Source organism: Mus caroli, unplaced genomic scaffold (assembly GCF_978045245.1).
Source record: "Mus caroli unplaced genomic scaffold, Mus_caroli_1 scaffold_7, whole genome shotgun sequence".
In the NCBI taxonomy this organism is placed as follows: Eukaryota; Metazoa; Chordata; class Mammalia; order Rodentia; family Muridae; genus Mus; species Mus caroli.
Window position 1 is genome coordinate 102,423,261 of NW_028227262.1, and position 22,078 is coordinate 102,445,338.

The window sequence follows — 22,078 nt, forward strand, 5'->3', positions numbered from 1 at the left end:
TTTATTTACATTTCAAATGTCCCCTTTCCTGGTTTCCACTCTGAAAACGCCCTCCCCCTGCTCACCAACCCACTCACTCAGTCCTGCTTCTTGGCCCTGGCATTCCCCTGCAGTGGGGCATAGAGCCTTCACAGGACCAAGAGCCTCTCCTCCCATTGATGACTGACTAGGTCATCCTCTGCTACATATGCAGCTGGAGCCATGAGTCCCACCATGTGTACTCATTGGTTAGTAGTTTAGTTCCTGGGAGCTCTGTGGGTACTAGTTAATTCATATTGTTGTTCCTCCTATGGGGCTGCAAACCCCTTCAGCTCCTTAGATACTTTTTCTAGCTCCTTCATTGGACCCTGTGCTCAGTCCAATGGATAACTGTGAGCATCCACTTTTGTATTTGTCAGGCACTGGCAGAGCCTCTCAGGAGATAGCTATATCAGGCTCCTGTCAGCAAGCACTTTTTGGCATCACAGTTGATCTTTCTATATTCATAAACAATATCAATTTCAGAGGTCATTGCTCTGTACAATGCATTAGGTTCTACTTTTCTGAGTCTATCATACATTTCAGGATATGAGAGGACAGAATCTTTCTACTTGGATATAAATTCTGGCTTATTAACATGTATTTTAGTAAACTCAATGCAAGCTGAAACTTAAACAGCTGAGAACTCTGTCTAAATATTTCATTTACAAATATCTGTATATTCTTACATATGTTATATGACCAGCTGGTGTGTTCTCATGTTTGACACAAAACAAGCATCTTATATTTTTCTGATCTTAATATTTGTCATATTTTTTTCTGCTGTTTCTCTCCATCTTTATTATCCATCTTTAAAAGCACTTGTTTAAAGTTATTACACACAGTCTCTTTCAATGCAGAGTGTTGTTCAAGGTTGTGCCACCTTGTTTTCCTTTGTGCCTTTTTCAAGTCAAGAACACAAACTTCACACACATCTTTGCAGGGATGAGTTCAAGGTCAAGGCTGCATTGAGGGAACTGAGAAGAACCATCCCAACTCTGATAACTGGTCCTCTTAGATACATGGTTTCTTCATGGCTAAGAGAGTAGATGGAAAAGGATTGAAGGCTTAGCAGAAAGGGCTGAGAGAACAGAATATTGTAATGTCTGGATTTCAAAGACGGTAAAGTTATAAAATGTTAAATTATAAGAGAGGTTAAGGAAAAACGAAACACAAGTTTTTAAGACTGGTTCTTCAATATCCTAATGAGATGCTTCATTATGAGATGAAGGGGTGGGTAGTGAGAAGATGGATTTAGCTTTTGTAGACATACCGTTGGCTTAAGAATAGATTGTAGCAGAGGATGGCTTTCCCTTTCCAGAGAATAAAGGAGGATTTTGAATTTCGGGGATGGAGAAACACTTGGTGTGGAGACAGGAAAGGCTGGTGGTGGAGCAGAACACCAGGAGCCCCATGGCCTGAGGCAGAGGTTTTCCTTGTACCCTCACTTTCTGGGAGAGATATGCTTTGAATCCAGAAATATGATTTTTCCCCTTGAAGTGGACAGTAGTAGAAACATTTGTAAACCTCAAAAATTAAGCTCACAAAAATATGGCAAAATTGTCAAGAACAGTAGGTACCACAGGGGAAGAACCACATTCAACTTTATATGTATTTTCAGAGGCACAACCAACAAGAGAGCAGAGATATAGATATTAAAATAATGGACATCTAAACTACGGGTAGCAGACGTGTACATGGCATGATATACATGACAGGGTAGCAGCAATGTGAACACAGCATAAAGAGGCTTTTCTCAAAATGTCATCAGTGTGGCCTTATAGAATGCCTTATACAATGTCATGTATTCCTCACAGCATTGCTTCTGAATTCAGTTCACAGCCAGAAAAATGCAACAGTGGGCCCACAATCATGGAATACATTGGTCTTACCATGTTCCCCACCATCCTGAAGCAGCTAGCCAGATAGAGAGATGGAATGGTCTTTTGAAGACACAATTATAGCACAAACTAGGTGACAGCAGCTTGGAGGGCTGGAACAAGTTCTTCAGAAGGTGGTATATGATTTGAATCAGCTGCCAATATATGGTACAGTTTTTCCCATAGACAGGATTCACGGGTTGAGTAATAAAGGGATAGAAAACTGAACAGTTCCACTCATAATCACCCTTAGTGACCAACCCTATTTCTGGGACCTTAAGTTCTGCTGGCATAGAAGTTTTGGTCCAGAGAGGGGAGCACTCCTGTCAGGAGCCTCAGCAAACATTCCATTTAACTGGAAGTTCAGTTGTCAGCCAGAGCCACTTGAAATATTTTCTAATACCCTTAAGCTAATGGGTTAAAAAAAGGAATAACAATGTTAGGAAGCATGATTGATCCAGATTACTATTGGATTGATTCTCTACAATGGAGTTAAGAAAGAATATGTCTGGAGTACAGGATATCCTTTAAGGTGCCTGTCTCTTGGTGTTAGCATGTCTGTGGTTAAAGTCAGTAGGAAACTACAACAACCTAATCCATGAAGGAAGACAAAGGCTAAGACCATTCAGGAATGAAGGTATGGGTCACTACTCCAGGAAAAGATCCAAGACCCGCTGAAGTTCTTGCAAAGGGTAGAGGAAAGACAGAATAGGTAGTAGAGGAATTTAATTATAAACTTTAGCTAAGGCCATGTGACAAGTTATAGAAATGAGGATTATAGTTGACATGAGAGTTTCTATTGTATTTTGTTGGGATTGCATTTGTAAAGATACTTAAGTATTCTGTCCTCAATGTACTTATCACATGATGTAACATCAATTAAGAGAATGCCAATGGATATCATATTTAAGTTTGAGATACTACAAGAATTTCCCTCATGAGCCATTGCCATCTTTTCTAAATTTACAATGAGTTTATAGTTGTACAAGGGATAGTTATATTAGGTGTAATATGACTTGGTTAAATATATAATGCATTTGTGATTATATATGGGGTAGTTACATTATGTTTATGTACTATTATTATCTGGTTATTGTTTTTATTTGAAAATTAATCACAAAGTAAGGAGATATGATTGTATTGTCATATGTTGACATGATCAGGTAATAAGGGGTAGACTTATGATGGCTATTGTTGGTTGTCAACTTGACTACATTTAGAACTAAAACCCCCAAGTGGAGGGTATGCCTATGAGAGATTTTTGGTTAATTTGAAGTAGAAAAATCCAGTTCTTTTTTTAAAATTAGATATTTTTCTCTATTTACATTTGAAATGTTATCCCCTTTTCTATTTATCTCTGAAAATCCCCTATCCTCTCCCCTGCTCTGCTACCCAACCCACCCACTCCCACATCCTGGCCAGGCATTCCCCCATACTGGGGCATAGAACCTTCACAGAACCAAGGAACACTCCTCCCATTGATGACTGGCTAGGCCATCCTCAGCTACATATGCAGCTAGAGCCATGAGTCTCTCTGTGTGTTTTCTTTGATTAGTGGTTTAGTACCAAGGAGCTCTGGGGTTACTGGTTAATTCATAGTTCCTCCTATTGGGCTGTAAACCCCTTCAGCTCCTTGGGTACTTTCTCTAACTCCTTTACTGGGGCTCCTGTCCTCTGTCTAATGGATGACTGTGAGCATTCACTTCTGTATTTGTCAGGCACTGGCATAGACTCTCAGGAGACAGCTATATCAAGCTCCTGTCAGCAAACTCTTGTTGGCATCTTCCTTAGTGTCTGGGTTTGGTGGTTGTTTATGGGATGGATCCCCAGGTGGGGCAGTTTCTGGATGGTTATGCCTTCAGTCTCTGCTCTGAACTTTGTCTCTGTAACTCCTTCCATGGGTATTTTGTTCCCCCTTCTACAAAGGATTGAAGTGTCCACACTTTGGTTTTTCCTTCTTCTACTCTTTTCTTCTTTCTTTCTTTCTTTCTTTCTTTCTTTCTTTCTTTCTTTCTTTCTTTCTTTCTTTCTTTCTTTCTTTCTTTCTTTCTTTCTTTCTTCTTCTTCTTCTTCTTCTTCTTCTTCTTCTTCTTCTTCTTCTTCTTCTTCTTCTTCTTCTGCTTCTTCTGCTTCTTCTGCTTCTTCTGCTTCTTCTGCTTCTTCTGCTTCTTCTGCTTCTTCTTCTTCTTCTTCTTCTTCTTCTTCTTCTTCTTCTTCTTCTTCTTCTTCTTCTTCTTCTTCTTCTTCTTCTTCTTCTTCGTTTTGTTTTTTTGGTTTTTTTTGAGACAGGGTTTCTCTGTGTAGCCCTGGCTGTCCCTGAAACTCACTTTGTGGACCAGGCTGACCTCGAACTCAGATATCTGCCTGTATCTGCCTCCCAAGTGCTGGGATTAAAGGCATGCATCACCACCACCCAGCTTTGTCTTCCTTCTTCTTGAATTTCATGTGTTTTTTAAACTGTAGAAAGATCCACTTCTAGTATAATCTTTGAGTTAGGAAGACATACATTGAATCTGTATCTTGGGGTGGGAAGACACACCTTTATTCTTGGCCACACCTTCTAGTGGAAGCCTCTATAATGACATGAAGAATGAAGCTTTTGCTATTTGCCTGCTTGCATAAAAACATAGTAGTATTAGAAGGCTACACATGAAATATACTCACATGAATACCAGTAATAGGCAGAAAAGATAATTTAAAATAGAATCTAAAGGAAAAAAATAACAAGTGAAACTAAAGCCAATGAGTCACACTTTCAGGATGTGAAAAAAAGGACCATTAAATGGGTGAGAGACCAGATACCCTGCACAAGAGAGTCCTTGAACATGAGGTACATTACAGAAGAGAGGAAAGAGGGGATCTTGTGTTGGAAAGGTATCCTGTCAAACAGAATGTAGGATTAAGAAAAAAGGTATTTCTAGATCTCATTTTTATTTGTGCTGGGGAAGAAACCGTGGGCTGTGTGTACATATCCATTCAATATTTGTTACTGGTCCAATTAAAAACATCTTTTCCTGAGACAGCATCTTAGTCAATGTTCTATTGCTGTGAAGAGACACTGAGCGACACAAAGGAAAATATTTAACTGGGGCTGACTTACAGTTTAAAGGTTTAACCCATTATCATGGTTATAAGCAGCATATAGGCCAACATGATGCTGGAGAGGTAGCTGAGAATTCTACTTATATATCAGTAGGCAGCAGGAAGGGAGAGGGACACTAGGCCTGTCTTGAGCTTCTTAAACCTCAAAGCTCACCCCCAGTGACAAACTTCTTCCAACAAGGCTACATTTAATATAATGCCTTTCCCTATGAACTTATGGGGACCATTTTTTATCAAACCACCACTACAGCTATCTTTATAAAGTCTGGTTGAGTCCTTATTAGAAGAACTTTAAAAATGTATAATATAAAGTATTCTATAACCTCGTTGAAAGTGTCCCTCCCCATATTGAACAAAACTGGCCTCTGTATTACAAAGCCTTCTCTGGATCAGACTATCATAAAAACTATGCAAAATTTGAAGAGAAGTCCAGAGTCCCTAAAAGCATTCCTCTTCTTGTCCAAAAGCTACTTCATGCAGAGGCTGAGGCATACAGTGGCTCTTAGCAGCAGGCTTGAAATATTTCTCTAACAATATCTGTTCTCATGATTTCTGCTTTAGAAATAAATAGCTCAGCCTCATGGAAACAGCCTTGTCGTTGTGGCTTGGAAGAGATTCAAAGAAAACTATCAATTTGATGATGTTGAAAACATTTTTTAAAAAAAGAATAAGCCTTGTGCCTATCATAATTTGCACCATTTGTTAAAACTCTTTAAAATGGACAGATGGAATTGCAAACACTAATGAATTTTGATCACTAAAAAGCAAAGGGTAGGAAATGCACATGGTGACTATTAGTGGAGCAGGCTCACTGCTAGATATAGCCTCTGAGACTGAGAAAATTCTAAAGAGAAGAGTACAGCTGGACAGAGTTGGACCAAAGATGGTCTTGGCCAAGATAAGACTAACAGGGCTGCTATGAAAGATCAGACATTCCACAGGGGGAAACCTGAAATTTATTTGCATTGTTGCTTTGCAGAGGGTTCATTTACTTTATTTAGTTATTACTAGTTTTCATAGTTTCTTTAGCAATTTTGTTATTTATACTAGTTTCTAGTCAAGACATCATTTTTTAATCCCTACCTATGAGTAAGCGTGAGACCTGTTATTCATAACTAGGGCAAAATGTTCGCATCAGGGTCTCAGCCAATAGCTCAGCTAATGCCAAACAGGCAAGACCTCAATTTGATACCAGAAAGATTGAAAACTGCGAGGTCTAAGCTGATAGGAAATGACATCTTTCATAGTATTCTGACTTTATCTGCAATTTTATATATTTATTTATTTTAGCCTCTGACATGCTTGATTTCTGTGGTACTTGGTGGAAATGATATTTCCAAAAAAGGTAAATAAATAGCATTTTTAAGAAAAAAATGGGATGACTTAGCTTTAAATATGGATGTTGATTCAGAGAAATATCAAAAGTCAAATAGTTTGTATATCTACTCATCCAGCTCTCAACTCCACAAACATTTATTCTTTGGGAAACTACTGCCCAGGACCTCCAGTCCCTTATAATATGCAGCCTACTTTCTAGTAAAGGAACACAAAAAATAGATGCATCACAGGCCCTACAGAGATTTGGATATAGCAATGATTAGCTGCCTCAGATGATGTGCTCAGAGAACATCTCTGCTTGAAAATAACAGAGGCTTAGAGAAGAACAAGAAGAAGTGAGCCTGGCCAATGTCCAGGGATGAGATGAGATGCTATAAAGCATGCCTTTTGTAACAAAGCACGTTAAAGAAAAGTCCCAAGAATGCGGAGGCCACTCAGCCCCTACTTGAAGTCATTCAAGCAAGGCTCAGCCATGGCTTTGAGGATGATGGAAACTAATAAAAAGCAGTAGATGTATTGATGGTAGGTCTAGAGGATCAGCCACAGCGATATTATTGGATGGTGAGTGATAAAGGAACGAGAAGAAGAAAAGGAAAGAAAGGAATCATAGTTAACTCCAAAATTTGTGTATGGTGATGTTACTTACTGAGACAAGGGAGGCTGGTAGAGGCAGGGGCTTGGGGTAGACATCAAGCTGCTTCTTCTTTTCTTCTTCTTCTTCTTCTTCTTCTTCTTCTTCTTCTTCTTCTTCTTCTTCTTCTTCTTCTTCTCCTCCTCCTCCTCCTCCTTTTTCTTTCTTCTTTCTTCTTTTCTTCTCCTTCTCCTCCTTTTCTTTTAAAAGATTTATTATATATATATATATATATATATATATATATATATATATATATACACTGTTGCTGTTTTCAGACACACCAAAAGAGGACATCGAATCCCATTACAGATGGTTGTGAACCACAGTGTGAGTTGAACTCAGGACCTCTGGAAGAGTAGCCAGTGCTGTTAACTGCTGGGCCATCTCTTGAACCCTGCCATCAAGATTCGTTATTGCATGTTCATTCTGAGATGCCCACTAGAGATCTACATTAAGGTGCCAGTTGAACAGGTAGATCTGAAGTTCTTGAGAAAATCGAGGTCTGAAGATTTAAGGCCATGTGCTTAAACAGCATTTTTAATCATTAGAAGTTAGATGGGATACAACTTGCAGGGCAATATATGAACTAAGAAGACATTTTAACATGCTTCTCAAGTGAAGTAGAAAATGCAGCAGGGGGACCTGAGACTGCATTAGTTAGGGAAGCAGAAACCGGCCTGAGTAGGGCCACAGGCCTCATCCGGCCGGATCAGCTCAGGGGTAGCGGGAGCGCAGGGTTGCCTGACACCTGCCAGCTACCCACGACCCCGACGCAGGATTTTGGAACTGCTGGTGAGTGGAACACAGCTTCTGCTCCAGTCCAATCACGCGGGACCTGAGACTGCTCTGGTTGGGGAGAGAGAAATCCGGCCTACTTAGGGCCACAACCCTCTTCCGGTCAGAAAAGCACCGGGGCAGCTGGGGCGCAGGGTCAGCTGACACTCGCCAGCTACCCACAACACCCGCCACAGGATCTTAAGACTTCTGGTGAGTGGAGCACAGCTTCTGCTCCAATCCAATTGCGCGGGACCTGAGACTGCATTAGTTAGGGAAGCAGAAAACCGGCCCGAGTAGGGCCACAGGCCTCATCCGGCCGGATCAGCGCCGGGGTAGCGGGAGCGCAGGGTTGCCTGACACCCGCCAGCTACCCACGACCCCCCGCCGCAGGATTTTGGGACTGCTGGTGAGTGGAACACAGCTTCTGCTCCAGTCCAATCACGCGGGACCTGAGACTGCTCTGGTTGGGGAGAGAGAAATCCGGCCTACATAGGGCCACAAGCCTCTTCCGGTCAGAAAAGCACCGGGGCGGCTGGGGCGCAGGGTCGGCTGACACTCACCAGCTACCCACAACACCCGCCACAGGATCTTAAGACTTCTGGAGAGTGGAACACAGCTTCTGCTCCAATCCAATTGCACGCGGGACCAGAGACTGCATTAGTTAGGGAAGCAGAAAACCGGCCTGAGTAGGACCACAGGCCTCTTCCGGCTGGACCAGCACAGGGGTACCATCAGCTACCCACGACCCCCGCCGCAGGATTTAGAGACTGCTGGTGAGTGGAACACAGCTTCTGCTCCAATCTTTAAACAGTGACAACGATAACAACTAACCCCAGAGATTACCAGATGGCGAAAGGTAAACGTAATAATCTTACTAACAGAAACCAAGACCACTCACCATCATCAGAACCCAGCACCCCCACTTCGCCCAGTCCAGGGCACCCCAACACACCGGAAAAGCTAGACACGGATTTAAAAGCATATCTCCTGATGATGATAGAGGACTTCAAGAAGGACTTTAATAACACACTTAAAGAAATACAGGAGAACACTGCTAAACAGGCAGAAGACAATAAAGAGGAAGCACAAAAATCCCTTAAAGAATGGCAGGAGAACAATGCTAAAGAGTTACAAATCCTTAAAGAAAAACAGGATAACATAATCAAACAGGTAGAAGTCCTTACAGAAAAACAGGAAAAGACATCCAAACAGATGATGGAAATGAACAAAACCATACTAGACCTAAAAAGGGAAGTAGACACAATAAAGAAAACCCAAAATGAGGCAACACTGGAGATAGAAACCCTAGGAAAGAAATCTGGAACCATAAATACGAGCATCAGCAACAGAATACAAGAGATGGAAGAGAGAATCTCAGGTGCAGAAGATTCCATAGAGAATATCGGCACAACAATCAAGGAAAATGTAAAATGCAAAAAGATCCTAACTCAAAACATCCAAGAAATACAGGACACAATGAGAAGACCAAACCTACGGATAATAGGAGTGGATGAGAATGAAGATTTTCAACTCAAAGGACCAGCAAACATCTTCAACAAAATTATAGAAGAAAACTTCCCAAATCTAAAGAAAGAGATGCCCATGAACATACAAGAAGCCTACAGAACTCCAAATAGACTGGACCAGAAAAGAAATACCTCCCGACACATTATAATCAGAACAACAAATGCTCTAAATAAAGATAGAATACTAAAAGCAGTAAGAGAAAAAGGCCAAGTAACATATAAAGGCAAGCCTATCAGAATTACACCAGATTTTTCACCAGAGACTATGAAAGCCAGAAGATCCTGGACGGATGTTATACAGACACTAAAAGAACACAAATTCCAGCCCAGGCTACTATACCCAGCCAAACTCTCAATTAACATAGATGGAGAAATCAAAGTATTCCACGACAGAACCAAATTCACACATTATCTCTCCACGAATCCAGCCCTTCAAAGGATAATAACAGAAAAAAAACAATACAAGGACAGGAACCACGCCCTAGAAACAACAAGAAGGTAATCCCTCAACAAACCTAAAAGAAGACAGCCACAAGAACAAAATGCCAACTTTAACAACAAAAATAACAGGAAACAACAATTACTTTTCCTTAATATCTCTTAATATCAATGGACTCAACTCCCCGATAAAAAGACATAGACTAACAAACTGGCTACACAAACAAGACCCAACATTTTGCTGCTTACAGGAAACTCATCTCAGAGAAAAGGATAGACACTATCTCAGAATGAAAGGCTGGAAAACAATTTTCCAAGCAAATGGCATGAAGAAACAAGCTGGAGTAGCCATTCTAATATCTGATAAGATTGACTTCCAACCCAAAGTCATTAAAAAAGACAGGGAGGGACACTTCATACTCATCAAAGGTAAAATCCTCCAAGAGGAACTATCAATCCTGAATATCTATGCTCCAAATACAAAGGCAGCCACATTCATTAAAGAAACTTTAGTAAATCTCAAAGCACACATTGCACCTCATACAATAATAGTGGGAGACTTCAACACACCACTTTCACCAATGGACAGATCATGGAAACAGAAACTAAACAGGGACACAGTGAAACTAAGAGAAATTATGAATCAAATGGATCTGGCAGATATCTACAGAACATTCTATCCTAAAACAAAAGGATATACCTTCTTCTCAGCACCTCATGGTACCTTCTCCAATATTGACCACATAATTGGTCACAAAGCAGGCCTCAACAGATATAAAAATATTGAAATTGTCCCATGCATCCTATCAGATCACCATGGACTAAGGCTGATCTTCAATAACAAAATAAATAATAGAAAGCCAACCTTCACGTGGAAACTGAACAACACTCTTCTCAATGATACCTTGGTCAAGGAAGGAATAAAGAAAGAAATTAAGGACTTTTTAGAGTTCAATGAAAATGAAGCCACAACATACCCAAACTTATGGGACGCAATGAAAGCATTTCTAAGAGGAAAACTCATAGCTCTGAGTGCCTCCAAAAGGAAACTAGAGAGAGCACACATTAGCAGCTTGACAACACACCTAAAAGCACTAGAACAAAAGGAAGCAAATTCACCTAAGAGGAGTAGACGGCAGGAAATAATCAAACTCAGGGGTGAAATCAACCAAGTGGAAACAAGAAAAACTATTCAAAGAATCAACCAATCAAGGAGCTGGTTCTTTGAGAAAATCAACAAGATAGATAAACCCTTAGCCAGACTCACTAGAGGGCACAGGGAAAGCATCCTAATTAACAAAATCAGAAATGAAAAAGGAGACATAACAACAGATCCTGAAGACATCCAAAACACCATCAGATCCTTCTACCAAAGGCTATACTCAACAAAACTGGAGAACCTGGATGAAATGGAGAAGTTCCTAGACAGATACCAGGTACCAAAGTTGAATCAAGATCAGGTTAATGATCTAAACAGCCCTATATACCCCAAAGAAATAGAAGCAGTCATTAATAGTCTCCCAACTAAAAAAAGCCCAGGACCAGATGGGTTTAGTGCAGAGTTCTATCAGACCTTCAAAGAAGATCTAATCCCAGTTCTTCACAAACTATTCCACAAAATAGAAACAGAAGGTACTCTACCCAACTCATTCTATGAAGCCACAATTACTCTGATACCTAAACCACAAAAAGACCCAACAAAGATAGAAAACTTCAGACCAATATCCCTTATGAATATTGATGCAAAAATCCTCAAGAAAGTTCTTGCTAACCGAATCCAAGAACACATCAAAACAATCATCCATCCTGACCCAGTAGGTTTCATCCCAGGGATGCAGGGATGGTTCAATATACGGAAATCCATCAACGTAATCCAGTATATAAACAAACTCAAAGACAAAAACCACATGGTCATCTCGTTAGATGCGGAAAAAGCATTTGATAAGATCCAACACCCATTCATGATAAAAGTCTTGGAAAGATCAGGAATTCAAGGCCCATACCTAAACATGATAAAAGCAATCTACAGCAAACCAGTAGCCAACATCAAAGTAAATGGTCAGAAGCTTGAAGCAATCCCTCTAAAATCAGGGACTAGACAAGGCTGTCCACTTTCTCCATACCTATTCAACATTGTACTTGAAGTCCTAGCCAGAGCAATTCGACAACAAAAGGAGATCAAAGGGATACAAATTGGAAAAGATGAAGTCAAAATATCACTTTTTGCAGATGATATGATAGTATATATAAGTGACCCTAAAAATTCCACCAGAGAACTCCTAAGCCTGATAAACAGCTTCGGTGAAGTAGCTGGATATAAAATTAACTCAAACAAATCAATGGCCTTTCTCTACACAAAGAATAAACAGGCTGAGAAAGAAATTAGGGAAACAACACCCTTCTCAATAGTCACAAATAATATAAAATATCTTGGCGTGACTCTAACTAAGGAAGTGAAAGATCTGTATAATAAAAACTTCAAGTCTCTGAAGAAAGAAATTATAGAAGATCTCAGAAGATGGAAAGATCTCCCATGCTCATGGATTGGCAGGATCAACATTGTAAAAATGGCTATCTTGCCAAAAGCAATCTACAGATTCAATGCAATCCCCATCAAAATTCCAAATCAATTCTTCAACGAATTAGAAAGTGCAATCTGCAAATTCATCTGGAATAACAAAAAACCTAGGATAGCAAAAACTCTTCTCAAGGATAAAAGAACCTCTGGTGGAATCACCATGCCGGACCTAAAGCTCTACTACAGAGCAATTGTGATAAAAACTGCATGGTACTGGTATAGTGACAGACAAATAGACCAATGGAATAGAATTGAAGACCCAGAAATGAACCCACACACCTATGGTCACTTGATCTTCGACAAGGGAGCTAAAAACATCCAGTGGAAGAAAGACAACATTTTCAACAAATGGTGCTGGCACAACTGGTTGTTAACATGTAGAAGAATGCGAATCGATCCATTCCTATCTCCTTGTACTAAGGTCAAGTCTAAGTGGATCAAGGAACTTCACATAAAACCAGAGACACTGAAACTTATAGAGGAGAAAGTGGGGAAAAGCCTTGAAGATATGGGCACAGGGGAAAAATTCCTGAATAGAACAGTAATGGCTTGTGCTGTAAGATCGAGAATTGACAAGTGGGACCTCATGAAACTACAAAGCTTCTGCAAGGCTAAAGACACCATCAATAAGACAAAAAAACCACCAACAGATTGGGAAAGGATCTTCACCTATCCTAAATCAGATAAGGGACTAATATCCAATATATATAAAGAACTCAAGAAGGTGGACTCCAGAAAGTCAAATAACCCCATTAAAAAATGGGGCTCAGAACTGAACAAAGAATTCTCACCTGAGGAATACCGAATGGCAGAGAAGCACCTGAAAAAATGTTCAACATCCTTAATCATCAGGGAAATGCAAATCAAAACAACCCTGAGATTCCACCTCACACCAGTCAGAATGGCTAAGATCAAAAATTCAGGTGACAGCAGATGCTGGCGAGGATGTGGAGAAAGAGGAACACTCCTCCATTGTTGGTGGGATTGCAAGCTTGTACAACCACTCTGGAAATCAGTCTGGCGGTTCCTCAGAAAATTGGACATAGTACTACCGGAGGATCCAGCAATACCTCTCCTGGGCATATATCCAGAAGATGTCCCAACCGGTAAAAAGGACACATGCTCCACTATGTTCATAGCAGCCCTATTTATAATAGCCAGAAGTTGGAAAGAACCCAGATGTCCCTCAACAGAGGAATGGATACAGAAATTATGGTACATTTACACAATGGAGTACTACTCAGCTATTAAAAAGAATGAATTTATGAAATTCCTAGCCAAATGGATGGACCTGGAGGGCATCATCTTGAGTGTAGTAACACAATCACAAAAGAACTCATACAATATGTATTCATTGATAAGTGGATATTAGCCCAAAACTTAGGATACCCAAGATATAAGATACAATTTGATAAACGCATGAAACTCAAGAAGAATGAAGACCAAAGTGTGGACACTGTGCACCTTCATAGAATTGGGAACAAAACACCCAGGGAAGGAGTTACAGAGACAAAGTTCGTAGCTGTGATGAAAGGATGGACCATTTAGAGACTGCTGTATCCAGGGATCCGTCCCATAATCAGCTTCTAAACGCTGACACCATTGCATACACTAGCAAGATTTTGCTGAAAGGACCCAAATATAGCTGTCTCTTGTGAGACGATGCCGGGGCCTAGCAAACACAGGAGTGGATGTTCACAGTCAGCTATTGGATGTATCACAGGGCTCCCAATGGAGAAGCTAGAGAAAGTACCCAAGGAGCTAAAGGGATCTGCAACCCTATTGTTGGAACAACATGATGTACTAACCAGAACCCCGGAGCTCTTGTCTCTAGCTGCATATGTATCGAAAGATGGCCTAGTCAGCCATCAATGGAAAGAGAGTCCCATTGGACTTGCAAACTTTATATGCCCCAATATAGGGGAATGCCAGGGCCAAAAGAATGGGAATGGGTGGGTAGGGAAGTGGGGGGCACTATGGGGGACTTGTGGGATAGCATTGGAAATGTAATTGAGGAAAATATGTAATAAAAATATTAAAAATCAAAAAAAAATAATAAAATAACTCCTAATGAAAAAAAAAAAAAGAAAATGCAGCAGATACTAAAGTGGTAGCTAATGAGCAAGAAGAAAAGTGAGAGAGTACAGGGTGATGGAATCCATGAGAAGCAAATATTCCAAGGAGGCAAGAGAGCAGAAGTATGTGATGCAGACCTTAGATCCATGTTAACTTAGGCAATCTTTGTAAGGGCTTTAATGATAAGAGATAAGAAAGGGGAGAAAAAAAGGAGAAGGAGAAGCAGGAAGGTAGGGAAGGAAGAGCATATTTCTGTATCATACTGCTTCATGTGAGGAGTCTCATCAGGAAAAAGGAAGAAAAAATAATTTTGCATGAAGTTCTCTTGCTAAACCATCTATCTGGCTGACTGTGATCTTCTGTCTGCCTTGGCCTTTTCCTACTGAGATTTTGTAGTCCAGATAATACTTTCCAGGGCTGTTTCATATCCTGCCTGACTTCCAGCTCTTGGCCAGCCCAAGTTCTTACTACAGACTCCATCACCAGCCAAGATCAATGCTTTGATACATGTTGGGGTGTACAAAGCAGGGTCAGGGTGGATTCTTCCCTGAAGCATGAGTAGCTTTTGTTTGTGGTGTCTAAAGCTAAAGGGAGCACCTGCCTTTGACACATATTACCAAATATCAGTTGGCCACTCACTGTATTATCTTAGATGAAGACTTCTCTAATAGATTATCTGACTAGATGGCTTCATCATCTTTCAGTTTGCCTGAATTAGAGACAGGCTTTTTCTAGACTCTAGACCATTGACCTCTGATTTAAGCATGTTTCCTTTAAAAATCTTGGAGTAATTGTTTATTTTTCTCCTATCCTTTTGCCCTGTGAATCTTAAAAAAAAAAGCCTTTGGAGGGAGTTTTGCAACCCAAGAATAGCTTCCTCTGGGAGCCATTCTTTGAAATATAAACATCAGTGAAGGTGACATCTCATCTCTTCAACTCCCTGGGAGGTCAGAAGCCTCACTTACCCACGATTTCTTGTTCCAAGTTACAAAATTACCCAACTCATGAAGACAGGAGAAATTTCACATTTTCTTTAAATACGAATAGTTGACAAACAGATTCAGCCTACAAGCTTCCTCATCATAACTTCTAAAAGACTGAAACATGTGTTTATGAATTTTTAAGCATAATGGAAAGCAAAATTAAATCAATCAAAAATATATTTCTCTTGCTTTCCTTGGGATGGAGTTGAACCTTGACCGAATCCAGCCTTTTATCTCCTGTTGCAATGGCCTGCTGTAGAATCCCCCTTGCCTGGAGAATCTTTGCCAAGTACAATCTTTGCTTTGACAAGATGGATGGATAAGGGCTGAATTTCTGGTCAGACTATGTGTAATCAAATCTCTTCCTATCTTTTACTTGGCATGTGACCTTAGGTAAGTTAATTAATCTTTAGCTTTAGTTTCTTTCTGTATAAGTGAAACAGGAAGCAGCAATTGCTTCTACTCTGTAAAGTCCTCGATAAGATAAAGTGTGTGTTGCTCTTAGCCTTGAGATTTCAAGGACCTCCTAGCTAGCATTCATGCTGTTGCTTTGGGGGGCATGCTTGCAGAAAATGGGGCATAAGGACATATTCTACTATAATTACTATAATTTAGGATATATATATATCCTATATATATTATATCCTATATATATATATTCCATATATATATGATATATATATGGAATCTTATATGCTTATTGTAAACTTTTAAAGTCTGAGAGATGTCAATTTTGGCCATCTACAGATTTGCGTGTATTTCATGACTGGAATTCCAACTTTCTGCCTTGTGCCCAATCCCTCCCACTCCCCTTCATTGACTTTCTCTTTACTCTCTCAATCACTTGGCATTCACATGGTGCTAAAGCTATCATCTGTGAATTTGGAACGGAGATGCTTGAGGAGCAGCTGACCAAACAAGCCCTGTTATTGAGTTGGTGGAAACTGGGTTGTTTTATGGCCTTGCCCTCTAAGCTTAGCTCAGAGAGCTTTCCCAGGCATTCAGTCTTCGTTGACTTATAAATCATTTAATGAATCTTGGTTTTTCTGTGAACCTGCACTGCCATTTAGGTGAGAGAAGGCAGTAGATTAACATTGTTAGTGAATGAGGGGCATCCACAAGAGTTGTTCTCCCACAGTATATTCACTTGGGTTCTTCACAGAGCTCAAAAGAACTTGAGGCCTAAGAAGGATTTCTCAGCTCCTTTGAGCCACATCTTTCACCAAGATGCCACTGTTTAGCTTCTGAGGAAGTCTGAGTTACATGCCTTGAGTCTGAACATTGGGAGTTACCTCAACCTTCCTCTTTAGGAGCTGCTGAGCAGTCAATGTCTACCTGAAGCTTGGGAAGCAGATTTCAGATCTCTGACTTCCTCTTCAAACTTCTGCTAAGAGTCACCCACTGTGGCTCATGCACCTTGCTGGCTGAAGGATGACCTGCATCCTAAGAAGCATCTCAGCTCCCTTCTTTGGCATATACTCGTCAATAGGGCCAAGAGCTGGACTTCCATACTGGAGCCCAACATATACCTTCTTCCTCCTCAGCTGTCACTGGGGTCCTAGCTGTGTGGGCTTCAGGCTCTCTGGTACTTCTCTGTTCCAGAGAACTTGGGCTGATCTAGCTTTCTTCAGGCTTAGATAATAGTATGGGTATATTTTCTCTAACCCATGAGTTTGGTGCAGGGTTGTAGTCTGAACACCAGGCCTGGTTGAGACTCTAGTTCTCATATAGTATAAATATATCTGCCAGGCCAAGCTGAGATGTTATGTGCCAACTCCTTATTTTGTGTTGAAAAAATGGGTAAAAGTTTCTTACATTATTCAGAAGAAATACCAGCAACTGCCTGTTTCTTCTTGCATCACTTTTAATTTATTTTTTTCCCCTCCTACTTTTCTGCTAGACTAGAATCATGGCTGAATTCTTATCTCATCCAAATGACCTGCGTTAGCTCTTTGGGGATGTCAGGATCCAATTATATTTAGCTTCACAAGTGAGAACATGTCTTTTTTGCTTTTTCAATTGCTTTGAAAAAGGAGCTATGAATCTGGCCTTGCTAGTATGGGGAGTGGTGGAGACTAGACCTCTGTGGCATCCTCTCTGTGTGTAAAGCTAAGAACTCCCTTCAGACTCTTTCAGACTTAAGTGGTGTCAAAGTTCCTTTTCCTTAGAACCCCTTGGGAGTCCATGGGTGATGCTGCCCCATGTCTTAGCTGTATATAGTGGCACTGGGGTAAAATTTTCTGGTAGACTTTTATTTGCTTTGTTAGCTTACTGGGGGAAATCCCTAGGCCCTGGTTTGCTGCTCTGTGGCTACTGTGGTAGGTGTATGTGAAGTGCTTGAGGGACTGACTGCGTGAGAGTGCTCTGCTAGGGCAGACACCGAGAGATAATCACATTCCAAGTTGGTGTTTTGAGAGAGAAGAGACTTCCAACTCTTCTAGTTGGAAGAGTTTCTTTTAAGTGCACAAGGGAAGAGGAAAATAAAGGGGATAAAGAACAAAGGGCATGAAGAAAAGTATCTCAAATTAAAGTTGTATTGTCTGTATTCCAAGTATCCTGCTGAGAAATTTATATTCAATAATCTCATTGCACACCAAGTTATATGCAATACCCTCATTGAATACAGAAGTTGTATTCCCATCAAATACACAGCTATTAAATGAATTACCGTTGGTCTCCAAAGTTGGCAGAGGTAGAATGCAAAGCCCATGTTGGTAACCACATAACACTATGGGGAATGCTGACCACTTAGCCAACCCTGCTAATCACATGTTCATAAGTATCTAAAGTTGAAAGGCCCTTGGGGGTAAATTATCTAACTCTTTTCTAGACATATAAGAAAAGATAGGTATGTAATGGTAGTTGTTTTGAAAAAGGAAGTTTTTATTAGAGTTGAACTGAGACAAATGCCCAACTTGCTGACAGTATAACTGTTAAACTTGTCCTTCTTTTGGGGACAATGCTCCTCTCTGCTGACCCTGGGCTGGGCAGCTACTATAGAAAAATATTCCCTGGGTTGCCTCAACTAGCTCATGCCTGGGATATATGCTTTGTGGCCACTTCTAAGATAACAGGAAATTAAAAACCAGAACTGGGGACTTAGCTTTTGTTATCAAGTGACAATAAGTTGCTAACCCATTACATTAGTTCATTTTCTGAAAACTTCCCTTTGTAAGGTCACCAATGGTTTCATTATTGTTAGATCAAAAGATTCTAGCTTTAAAAAAATTAATGGTTATTGATATTATTTGATACTGTCTTTTTCATAAAACTTCTCTGGAGACATTACCTTCTCCTCATTTTCCTTAGCTCTTTGTATTTTTCTTTATTCTAGCAAGATACTTATTCTTTTGCCCCTTGCATTTCATTACTGTGAAGAATTCAGACTTTGCTTCCATTTTTTCTCTTCTAATGACTTATTTTTAGGTCATCTTCTTAAAATGTCTTCATAGTAAATATTCCCATTGTTTTCACTTTTCAACCTTACCAGATTTCCAGCATTCTTCTAGGCAACTCTAATGAGTGGGAAGAAAGGAAGAAAACTAGAGTTGGACTTCTCCATCCAGGAGAAAGGTCAGGAAGATGAGTCAAGTTGAGTCCCGTTACAATGTAACCCAAGCAGACCATGTCCTGCATTCTGGGAATGGGTAGAATTTATGAAGAAACTTAGATCCGGTTACTAAGGCATGATATATTGATGACGTAAGATATATTCACTACGTTCAGTAGGAACCATTGGACAATTTAATAAGTATAAAGGAAAATGTGTGATTTGTCACCCACCACTCAAGGGAAAAAATGGAAGGTGTTGGATTCCCAGTGGGTTTGAGGGCTTTTAAGAATTGGTGTGTAGTCCCTGTAGATAGTGATAGGTTTCTTGAACTCTATCACACACTTGGACTATGCTCACCTCCACTCTTTCCTTTCTCTGTCATGCTTCATTCCACTATTCCTATTCATTTCCCCAGAGAGACTTATTATTTTTTTCACTTTCATGTAATATCTATAAAAATGACTTTTACAAAATATAGGATCTATAAATGAGAGAAAACATGATATTTGTCTTTCAGTGTCTGGTGTATTTTGTTTAATATGACGATCTTCATTGCATCCATTTCTTGTAACTGACATAATTTTGTTCTTTCTTATGGCTGAATAAATCTCTACTATGTACATATGCCACATTTCCCTCCATCTGTTGATATATGCTGCTGCTTCTGTAACTTTCCTATCATGAATAGTGCAACAATAAACATAGGTATATTGATTCAGAGTTCTCCAGGTGTATATGGAGGAGTGACACAGCTGGTGATTATTTTTAAACCTACTACTCCTTCCATGTCCCCTGACTCATGTGATTTATTCACAAAACAGTATCACTTTCAAAGCTCACTTTTTATCACATTTGTCCTATAGTCTTCCTAAAACATACCAAAGGAGTGTATTTTGTCTTTTAAAAATGGCTTTCTAATATTTTCCATATACCTGAACACAACTATGAAAGACATTGAAGGTATTCTGGCCCTTCTAACCCTTGGCAAGCCTCTACTATCAGGAGGCAAGTATGACAAATTGACTAGCAACCTGGTCACACCAATGTTTTCTTGCTGGGAGGTTACCATTGGTAAAAGAATTGATCAATGAACTCTCAGAAACCCAGAGAGGGAGTCTAAGATGGTTCATATCCACCAAGTCTTTCAGTTTGTTTTTATACAACTAAGGGGATGTTGCTAATTTTCAAAATTATAAATAGTATTAGAAGAAAATATAAAAAATGCAACTAGCCATATGAATAATTATTATCTTGAAATAATTTTAAGTTAATCTGGAGAGTGTTAAAAGTAGAAATTTTGGTTCAGGGACCATTATAAAAGGGTGGGTGGATAAAGAGTCAGAGGCAGTGGATGACTCCAGTGGAGTAGTATTTTGCAGAAACAACAGTTCACTTGCACATATGAACTCCCAGTGACTGTAACTGTATATATAATATCTACATAAGATAAGGCCATAGATAAAGGAGGGGGTGATGAAGTCCTTCTTCTTTCTGAGAAACTATTACAAATTGTTGACTGCTGTGAGGAGAGTCAGTTTTCCTTAGGAATTCAGCACCGAGAGGCTACCTGGCTCTAGAAGATGGCCCTATATCCTTACAGATACTGGCAGTAATAAGTGGAGTCACTGGATATAAAAGAGAACATATGGATTTGGGAAGGAAGAGGGGATGAAGGATATGAAGGAAACTAGAGAGAAGGAATTGGAGGTAGATTTGATCAAAATACATTATATTCATGTACGAAATTCTCATTTTTTTTCTAAAGCAAAAGTACTGGTGAAATAGATTAGCCTTTGTATCTGGATCCAGTTTTTTCATAGGTGGGTTTTTTTTTCTTTTGTGTTAATCATCAACCTCTTTTCCATTTAGAGGGATACTATATCAGGTGAAATCTTCATTCTTTTCTGTTTAGATCACTGTGCAAAGAAAAATATGAATTCCTATTTATCTTTTAAGGCAAATTTGAATGTGGCTTATTTTCTTTTTCTCTCCTTACTTTCCTCTTTCCCTTTCTCTATCATTTCAAGTATACTTGAGCTTATAGAGCCTTTCAGCTTTCCCTTCCTTCCTTCCTTCCTTCCTTCCTTCCTTCCTTCCTTCCTTCCTTCCTTCCCTCCTTCCTTCCTTCCCTCCTTCCTTCCCTCCTTCCTTCCCTCCTTCCCTCCTCCTTCCTCCCCTTCCATTCATAAGTTCTTTATGTCTGTCTTAGAGAAGAAATGGGGCCTAGACTGTTATTGTGAGGAGGGCCTCTATTTCTCCACAGGTTGTTTGTTTTTTCCACGTGAAGTTCCCTAAAACCAACAGAGAGGAGATAAATCATGATTGTCTTTTGATTCACTCACCAACAAACAGCTGACTGTAGAGTTCCAGGCGGGTATGACCTTCAGTCGGGGCTTTTCGGATTTGCTGGGGCAGGCGATCCACCTGGAGACTGGCCTGTTTGACATTCCTCTCTGCGGTGACCCGATGCCACTGGTCATCATTGAGAGGAGAAGGTGACCTCACCACGATCTCCACTGGCCCATTTCCAACATCAAATGAAAAGGACACTTCTGTGGCAGCTGTAGGAGCATGAAGCATGAAAGATACATGAGTATTTCTCCCAGTTACCAAATAACAGTCGGTTGTAGAGGGAAGTTACACAGCTCAATGCCAAAGCCAATGGGGGAAAGATAAACACGAATTCATTATTGTCAGTAACCAAGAAGAAGAAAAATAATTCTCTTGAGGATGGAGTGTCTATGTGCATGCATTCATTTAATTTCTTCATTTAATTCCTAGAAAACTTCTAAGAAGTTACCACCATCAACTCCAGAGAAGAAAACTGAAGCCCAGGAAAGTTGGCAATAAGATATTCTTGTTGCTAAAGGTGCAATAGTGGCACTCATATCTTAGTGGTAACTAACAGCATCCTAATTGAATTTAAGTCCTGTATAACAGGGGAGAAATCATACCTGGTAGTGGAAACTTAGCAAACTACCCAGGGGTAGGGATGTCATAGATATTACAGGAGAATTTACAGCTGCTATTTTACTATACCAGAATAAATCTTAACTCCATTCTAAATACTTATCCTTAAACCTATAGATAAGTATAGTTCTCAACCCTCATCAAAGAAGCTTTGATTTTCAGCACACGGAGACATCACAGAAAACCACATCGGGTCAAAATATAG

At 40.0% G+C, this 22,078-nt stretch overlaps 1 protein-coding gene across 1 annotated transcript in view; it reads right to left on the reverse strand.

Moving 5' to 3' along the window:
• Cntnap2 (contactin associated protein 2) overlaps positions 1-22,078 on the reverse strand; it is a 2,252,040-nt gene that overhangs the window by 290,658 nt on the left and 1,939,304 nt on the right. The window contains exon 17 of the mRNA XM_085840650.1: positions 21,246-21,464. Within this exon, the coding sequence (XP_085696776.1) occupies positions 21,246-21,464 (219 nt within the window). The remainder of the gene's footprint in view (positions 1-21,245; positions 21,465-22,078) is intronic.